This window comes from Neltuma alba, unplaced genomic scaffold (assembly GCF_004799145.2).
Source record: "Neltuma alba isolate B1F8T4 unplaced genomic scaffold, ASM479914v2 tig00010134_pilon, whole genome shotgun sequence".
NCBI classification, from domain to species: Eukaryota; Viridiplantae; Streptophyta; class Magnoliopsida; order Fabales; family Fabaceae; genus Neltuma; species Neltuma alba.
Window position 1 is genome coordinate 858,941 of NW_021635082.1, and position 9,963 is coordinate 868,903.

Consider the following 9,963-nt stretch of genomic DNA (forward strand, 5'->3'; position numbering starts at 1 on the left):
GTTTCTCAAGTCCCAAATACTCCCTCCATGCTTAAATATACTACGTTATTTTTTAGCCTCTTCGTCTTTTTATGATACGTAAATTAGAATTTACTTTTATGATGTTTTAAAAGACTTCTAAAATATATCCATATTTAATGATTTTTCTTCGACGGCCTTAATAAATTAATTTTTTCCCCAAAAATATCCCCATTTTCTTAGTGGCAGATTTAGAAGAATCTTGATTTTGTTAGGCTAATTAAGGTCCATTGGCTTGGCATGACTAGGATTTTTAGGTTGTCAATATTTTAATGCATTTATAGAATTTTTAAGTATTGGTCACCACCAGCCTAAATGATACAAGATCATAGCAAATTCTGTGCAAATGCCCACGGTCTGCATCACTATAGAAATAATTGGTAGAGATGATATTTACAAAAGATTTAACTTAATTGTTATAGTTATTATATCCATATATTTTCTGGGTATTTATGTTCACGTATTTTTAATTTTCAATATATCAATGATCATTTTTGAAAGTATGACCTAAACAGGCCTCTTCTCATCTTAGCTTTTTTTTGTCATTCAGCAACAGGGAAGAGAGGAGCAATAGTAGCATTACTGAAAAAAAGAGGAAAAGAAAATATCAATAAATTGGGTGAGTTCTCTCATTCAAACCTTGAAAACTATCCTACCCTCCTTGGAATTAACTAATTGTTGGTAATAACAAAAAATGAAACTATTTTGTTATTACCTAATCTGAATCACTAATTTGTGACTTAAAGGATGTTTGCTTTTCCCCCCCTTTTTTTTGCATTTTTATACGCGTGGAGTACTCTTTTCATTCGATAATATACGCACACATAAAATTTCAAATTTTTAAGTTGCTTGGAGATATTAATGAAGATATTATTTTTGGGATAAAACTGTTTAATGGTTTTTATTGTGAATTCTTCATATACAGTGAATACCTATTTGATTGTCATAATTAATATTGATAAATTCAAAATTTAGAAGCATTTTTCTTTTCGTTAACAAGTTTTTATAGAATTATTATCCTCTTCGGCTGTTACTGGTTTCTTTTACATGCATTTCTCTCTTTTTCAGGAACAGATGTGATCCGAGGCTTTTGTGATCTTCCTCTCCTCTCTCTGCACGTACGATTTTTATCAATGCTTGAAGAAACTTTAACTCTCAGTCTAGATGAGAACAAAATTAGAGAGGACAAAATAATAAGGAGGAAAACTCCACATGAAAAAAATAATAAATTTTTTTACTATTTTTGGAGGTTTTCTTTCATGGTATTCTCTCCCTTGCTTTCCTTCTATTTCCCTCTTATTCCAAACCAAGCCAAAAACTGAACTGATCGTGGATCGTTTTCTAAAGGGTTACATTTCTATCGGTACAGTCATTTGTTAAGCTCTTTTTTTTTTTTTTTCAGGGGGGGTTAAAGCAGTGAAGAAGAGGAAGGCATTATTGGTCTAAGATTACAAGTGGAATCAAATATGAGATGCTGCTGTATCCATGCAAACAGATTAAAACAAGGATGGACTTTCATAGTTTGCTGCACTGATAATGATTATCATTTGATGTTTTGACATATGATATCAGCTTAGGGCCTTTAAATCAGAATACTTTTGAGATTGATTATCATAATGAACTTTGACATTTGATATCAGGTTATGAACTTTGGTGGGTGCTTTAGAGTTTTTGTTTTTTTTGGGTGTATTGTTGAGACTTACTGTTGGCTCATCTGTTTTAAAGTTATTCTTATTTGGAATTTAGGTACTGTCATGATGTTAATCTATTTGGGACAAGTAGTTTGAGATTTTTTATGTGACAGATAGGATATTGTTGATCAATGGTTGAAAAAAATTGAAGTGACAAAAAATATAAGGAAGTCTAAATTTGGACCTGGACTAGACCACATAAACCATTAACCCAATCCAATTTGGTCCCGTCTGCCCAACCTGATGAGCAGGAGGTTATTCACCTGGCTGGACCGGTGTTCGGCCTAGGATGACCAGCTCGAATGCTAAAACAGAGTAACAGACCAAACCGCAGGTTAGTGCCTTGCTCGACAAGGTCTAGTCCATGCTTAGCTCTAGTTTGAAGGGAGAGAATTGGCGTAGAATGGTGAAGAAGAGAGAGGGGGGCGGGGGCAGTTGACGGTGACGATGAAAGAGACAGAGCATCTAAGAGTTGACACTTGAATGGACTCGCGTGAAAAGGTAATAGACATTTAAAACAATTGACGGAGACGGCACCTTTGCTCCATTTGAAAAAAGTCTTGTGTATTTTTACACACGGCATTTGATTACAGTGTCACCATGATTTTTCGGGGAAAAAAAAAATTAATGGGTATATTTACACTTTAACCTATATATTAGGACCTGGGAGCACAACACTCTGTTTAAAAGGTTTATAAATTACTTTGAATAATACCGGCAAATTTAAGAATGATAATCATAATCCTCATGCAGCTTTCCTTTAGCCTTGGTGGAAAGGGAAGGAAAAGTTGGAAAAGTATATGAAAGGGAAATTCGACAACGACCTAACAGAGCGGTAATTATTGATTTCCTTGTGGTTCGTATTATTACACAATCTGTGTCATGAGATTCTTCATGTGCTTCCTTCCCCCCCCCCCCCCCCCCCGGAATGAAAAGGAAATTTTATTCAATCAAATAAATACAAGGTAGCGTACAAATCTGGAACACAGAGGAGACTAGACTAGGTGCGAAGTCACAGAAGAATTCCTGACATGCAGAATATGCTCACTTAAGGCGAAAACATCATTGACCAGGCAATGGGGCTGGGTTGTTTCACTGCAGAAGACTAGGCGATTCCTAGCATTCCAGAGCTTCCAGCGGATTGCACCACAAGTGGTACACCACCTTAGGTTAGAAGTTCTGGTCTTTAAGTTCCTGTACAACCATTCACCGAAGGGTTGAGTCAAAAATTCAGATTGCAATGAGAGGGGGACAATAAGTTTCCAGCATTCTGGAGCCATTTTGCAGGAGCGTAAAACATTGAATGTATAGACTATGGCTCACACAGTGGAGTGACTAAAACTACTCCAGTACTTAGGATGTATCTGGCCAAAGATACAGAGTCCAAGTCTAGACTATAGCTCCCCTCCTTAAAAGAACTAGGAGGTGTCACTGTCCCACCTTCTCCCTCTACAACCTAGCCAAGTAAGTATTAAAGAACGGGACCCTAAAAAGCCAACCACTTTGCGCTAAGTGGAGACAAATCACGTGGTCACAGTTTGTCACATATATCAGTATCATAAACTCCTAAGTCCAACCGCCTATGCATGTCATGAATATGTAACAAATCCAGTAGATGCAAACATGCTTGAAAGAAAACAATTTACCATAAATTTTCACAAAACAACCAAAACACATTCATGCTTGCAAGAGAATTCAAATAACACATAAGATAATATTATTGTATCCTTTCACTTTTTCAGTCTTATTTATTTATACCAATTAAGTTGATAGAGTCAATACAAATTTAATTATGATGGATAAAGATTACACACACATGGAAAAACCTCAAGTTACCTTGTTTCTTCTAGCTCTCCAACAATTACAATAAAAATTCCAATCAAGAAGGCTCTTGAAGAGAGTCGACAAAGTCAACATAATGAAATATTAATTTAAAATTTGAGACAAAAAATTATATCCTATACTTATTTTAATGTTACATGAAAGTTACTCTAAAACTTCAAAGTTATTGTAGAGCCCACAACACACATTACTAATTTCTTCTAATTAACTTTTCATAAGTGCTATTAAAATTTTACAGTTCATAATAACTTATATGGAATCCTTATTGTATGTAAAGTTCAAGAATATATATATATAAATATAAATATATAGCCTTCATCCCACTAACCATTTGTAAATTACTGCATATATATATTACCGAATGTATTATAGATATATCCATGCCTATATATAAAGGGTGGAGTATCGAATGTCTTATATATATACACACATTACCGAAAGTCTTATATATACATACATGCCTATATACACACACACCCATTATTAGAAGGGATAAGTACCGAACAGGATGATGATATAAAGAGGTATATATATATTTATTCATATTTCCATCAAGCATATATATAAATATAATAAATATATATATACACATAGTCATATGAAGAGGTAGAAAAATCTGAAAAGAAAACGCATGATACAAGGAAGAGGATAAGGGAGGGAAAAAAATCAATGAAGAAAGAAACGTTAAGTTTTAAAACGGTAGTCAATGGTGTCAAACCATTCTCATCCTTTTTCCTATTAATGTATATGTGTGTATATTCATGAATAGTAGTTGTTAAATGTGAGAAAGGGGAGAGAGACGAAAAAGGGAAAGAAAAGTAGGTACACAACTTAATAATATATGTAGGTTTGGAGATGATGATGACAAGAAGGCCTACAGTGGATTGAGGGGAAAGGACGAAAGGAATGAGATAAAGAGGAATTATGAGAAACGAAATTAAAAAAAATGGAAAAGAAACAAGAATAGAAAAGTTTACCTTGAATCTATTTTGATTAGAGTAGAAGAAGTAGTAATACTTTCTAAAAGACCACAAGTCTACAGTAGTGGAAAAGCTAAAAAAGAAATTGAGTAGCGGCTAAAGGATGAAGAATGAGTGGGTAAGAAGTAGGGTTAAGTTATTATATTTTTAAAATTAATAAATCTTCATTTAATTGATTAATTATTGAATTACTTTATTTTATTGTTGTTATTATTATTATTATTGAAATCTCATTATAACCGAATTATATGAAATCTGCCAGAATCATTGAAAAGTTCTTTTTTTTAAGTTAAACTTAAATCTTTATATATATAATTATAAATATATATTTTATTAAAATTCATATAACAGATTCAAAATTTGAATTTCAATCTATTTCATATTATTATTATTATGATCATCATCCATCGCCATTTTTTTCTACTTTTATTTTTAAATACCTATACATTTATTTACAATTTTGTTTTATTTTATTTGACTCTCATTTAAATATCTCATTTTCTTGAATTTATTATTTTATATACATATATTTATCAAAGATTTAATCCAAACTTTCTATAAATAACTAGTTATAAACCCAAATAAAATTTTGGGATGTTATATTTCTCCCCTCCTAAATAAAATTTTATCCCCAAAATTTAGAGGTATCCAAGTCAAAACAACCAATTGGAAACAAAACAACACGTCAAACAAACACAACATGCATACAAACTAAACACATACCGAAACAAACAAGTAGGGATGTTCGTGTTTCATATTTTCTTCGGTTTCCCAAGTAGCATCCCCTGGGGTCATTCCCCTCCATACAACCTTAACAAGTCGCATGGTTTTGTTTCTTAATTGTTTATCCCTAGCATCTACGATTCTTTCTGGTTCCACATTGTGGGTCATATTTTCCCAAATCTCTATCTCCTCGGGTTCAATGATGTGGGAGGGGTCTGGATGATATTTTTTCAACTGTGATACATGAAATACATTATGAACATTGGCCAACTGAGGGGGCAAAGCAATCATGTAGACTACCGGCCCAACTCTTTCTAGAATTTCATAAGGACCCATGAATCTAGGAGTCAACTTCTTAGCTCTAATTGATCTTCCAATGCCTGTCATCGGTGTGACCCTTAAGAAAACATAGTCACCTGCCATGAACTCCAACAGTCGTCTCCGCCTATGGGCATAACTTTTCTGGCTACTCTGTGCATAGCTTCTGTTTAATTGACTCAATTTTCTGGGTGGTTTGATCTACTAAGTCAGTTCCCAATACGCTTCTCTCACTTAACTCTGTCCAGCAAAAGGGAGATCTACATTTCCTTCCATATAGTACTTCCATTACCAAAAAAACATTGAATAACCGACGGATTTACTGATGGAAGATGTTTCGTCACAAAAATCCATAAAAAATCCATGGCAAATTCCATCAGAAAAATCACCGATGAAATTTGCCACGGATTTCTGATGGAAATTATCGACTAAATGTTTCCTTGGCTAATTCCATCGGAAAATGAATTTACCAACGGAATTAGTCACGAAAATTTTCTGTTAGTAATTTTCGTCAGAAATCCATGGCAAATTCCATCGGAAATTCCGTCAAAAAATTTTCCGACAGAAATTTTGACGGATTTATGAAGGAAATTACCAACGGAATATTTTTCGTGGCTAATTCCGTCAGTAATATTATGTATTTGTTAATTTCTTTTCTCTAAGGTACTATGTAATTAGAAATTTTATAACTTTATTCTTATAAAATGCTGTAATTCAATTTTTTCATGAGATAAAAGACTATTTTATGTAAGAAAGAAACCAATAGAAATCTGGTAGGGACATAGTGAAATCGTGGAAGCATTGGTAAACTATACTAATTCAATCTATGCACTTGATTGACTTAAATATGAAAAAAAATTATTTCTTCACTTATTGGTTGATTATGACTATCTCAAATTAACTGAATATTATTTATCCTAATGTAGAAGAATAAATGAGAGAGACAAAATTGAATTTTACTAATATTTAAAGAATAGACATATGAAGAATATAATGAGTGCAAGGCAAATATTTATATAGAATGGTTTATAACAATATTGCTAACATATTAGTATTGAGTTTGACAGAACTGTAACGAACAACAAAATTCTCCTACTAAATATTTAACATGGTTATATTTTCAGGACTTGGATTTGACAATTTGATTAAAGGGAGAATTAGAGAGAAGGACCAATAGAGAGTGATATTTATAGAAAAGGATAATAAAAATTAAAATTATTTAAAGGGACTAAATATTCAAATATAAATTTAAAGATACTATACTGTTCTAATTCAAACCTCCTATATTTTCTTCTATATTTCCTCTTGCATTTTATTTTTAAAACTAATGCAAGTTAATAAATTTAACTACTTTAAACATAGTTTCTCTCTAAATTCACAACCTACATAAAATCAATTAAAAAAAATGCAAACATTGTTCAGTCATGTAAAAATTAAAATTTTCTTTTCTTTTATAAAAAATTAAAAAAATTTAAGATCATCACAGACTTTATTTAAAGATAAAAATTATATAATTTTATTAAAATTTAGATTATTATTAATTCATTATATAAGAAATATTTAAAAAATGCAAAGAAAATGATTTCTTCAAATTTCTTGACGTTACATGAATTTTTTTATTACATAATTAGGTGGCTTTTGTTAAATGATTTTGAGGAGGGGTCTTATAACACTATAATAAATTAACTGAATTCTTTAAAGGGAACATTAGGGATAAATCCCCCATTAAAAATTTAATTGGCAAATGGGACCTAGGATGATTGATTGCACAAGGGAAGATTAGTTGTACACAAAGGAAGATAATTGCACAAAGGGAAAATAGTTTGCACAAAACATTACTTATATGTGAGGAATTAGTTGCACATAAGAGAATTTCATTTGCACAACGAGAAATTGAGTTGTACATCGCATAAAGGCAGATCATTGCATAGAAAAGAAGATAATTGCACAAAAGGGAAGATAAGTTGTACATAAAAGAAGTTAAGTTGCACAAAATCCTTAGGTCCCATTTGCTAATTAAATTTTCAATGGGGTCCCCAATTTTCCCTTCTTTAAATTTCTTAACATTACATGATATTTTTATTGAAAATCTGATATAAATTTCTTATTAAATAAACAAATAAATTATACAATTTTTTTTGAATTGTTTAAAATCGTGCATATATTAAATTAAATAATAATCTAAATTTTGATAAAAGTATATAACTTTTATTTTCAATTAAAATCTATAACGGTTTTAAGAAGAAAATTTTAAATTGTTTATAAAAATATAAAACTTTAATTTTTTTATGACTCAAAAATATTTGCATAATTTTTAAATTGATTTATACGCAGGTTGCAAATTTTGAGAGAAATCAGGTTTAATTTAGTGAAATTTAGTAATTTGCATTAGTTTTAATAATAAAATATAGGAGGGTATATAGGAAAAAAATAGGAGGCTTGGGGATAGGGGCAATATGGTAGTTTTAAATTTATATTTGAATATTTGCTCCTTTTAGATAATTTTGATTTTTATGATCTTCTCTCATAAATATTACTGCTTATTGGTCCTTCTCTCTAATTCTCCCTTGAATGAAAAATTACTACTCCTATTAATTAAGCAAACTACTTAATGATTTGATTGTACATAACAGTAATTTACAGCGATCATCATTATAATGTGAGAGATGTATAAATCTTTTGTGTCATCTCTTGTAATTTATTCATGACAACATTATTCTCCTTTTTTAGTCCACATCTTCCTGTAATTTGATATGGATATTTTTAAACTGAAAAGTACCAAATTATTTCAAATTAGACTGAAAAAATTAAAATGATATTTAATAGATCATATAATAATATATTAATTTGAAAAGCTGATTCTTCTTTTTCTTTTTTTTAAAATTTAAATACAAATTAATATAAATCAAATTATATGAACAAAATATATCAACATTAATATCAAGTTGTCTAGATATTGATTAAAAAAAAGCCACCAAACACTATAATATTATTCTAAATATAATATAATTATTCTTGTATGTGAAAAATGGTAAGACTTAAATTTAAACTTATCATTTATAAAAGCAAATTTTGACATATGATTTTTTTTTTTGTGAAAAATCGTTTCCCTCCAAAAATTTTGACCTTCCCTCCATAGAGCCCTAATCCCTCTCCTCTCTGACTTCTCACACGCAAGCCGCCGCCCCCAGCTCTGCCTTCTCATATTTTGCAAGAAAGCTTCCTCTTCTTCTAGTCACCAGTGGCCTCGCATCACTCCTCCTCTACCCCGACGATCTTGTCTCTCACTTCACCTCTAAATCATCGTTTCTCCATCCTTCGTCTACCTCTGTTGCTTTCATCGGGCACCGTCTCTCCATCGTTAGTTAGGAAGAGCTTTCTTCTCCAGCTTCACACACAGCTACCGCATGTCCTCTACGTCTTCGCTTCACCATCGTCATCTCCATTGTAGCGTGTGTCTTATTGAATGTTAGTCATATTAAATCATTTGGATTGTGCTGACTGTCGAAAGCTAACTAGTGTTAGGCAAAAATCTATTGCTTCTGACTTGTTGGAAGTTATAGAACTTATACACATACTATTCTCCAATCTACTTTGCTTTGTTGCTGAACTTGGGTTACATTTGCATATTGTTCAATTTAATAGAATTGGTAAATGTCATCATTTGCTATAGAAATTAGTGAATTATGGTATCCTTTCTTATTCTTAGTGCAATTTTATTTTTGAAAATTGGTTTTTCTAAATATCACTCGCATTTCTTTAGATTTAATTTGTTCTGGATTTATTTTTTTAAAGTTGGGATTAAGTTGAAAAGGATCTTACCTTAAATATAAAAATAAAAAAAAAAGCATATGAGGCCTTCATATTTTGCTGCACCAATTTGCTAGAAGAAAAATTTATAGTTTTAATTTGAACATGTCCTGAAATTTGTTATTAAATCAATATGTGTTCTGGGATAACCTTCCACATGTGTCATGGCATTAGATTCATTTTTCCCCCCCTTTCCATCATACAAAAGTGGGATATTTTTATTTCTTTTTTATTGATTATGGTTTTGCTTAACATAACCACTAAATTTTTATTATGTCATGATGAATTATTTCTTCTCTTAGTGATGCATGATTGTGAATTCTTATTTAAATAAAACGTACACTTATCTCATATACTCCTATTACCTTTTGTTTTATAGGATGAGTTCAAAAGGAGAAAGGCAGAATTAAGTTCTGAAAGAGGCTCTCCAAGTGTGTAATCTAATTAGGAAGAATTTAATATATGGTTAGAGCTTATAGGTGGCAAGAACAAGAAGGACCGCATCTATGGATTTGGATTTGAGGTAGATGATGATATTTGTGCTCCTCAAGTATCTTCTCCTTCCATTAACAACACTAGCA

General features: G+C 31.2%; 1 protein-coding gene across 1 annotated transcript; it reads right to left on the reverse strand.

The window, feature by feature from the left end:
- Nucleotides 1-5,242: 5,242 nt before the first annotated feature.
- Nucleotides 5,243-5,641, reverse strand: LOC114754394 (uncharacterized). The gene has a single exon (XM_028943161.1). It carries the CDS (start codon nt 5,639-5,641, stop codon nt 5,243-5,245), a length of 399 nt encoding a protein of 132 aa, XP_028798994.1.
- Between the last annotated feature and the right edge of the window lie 4,322 nt (nt 5,642-9,963).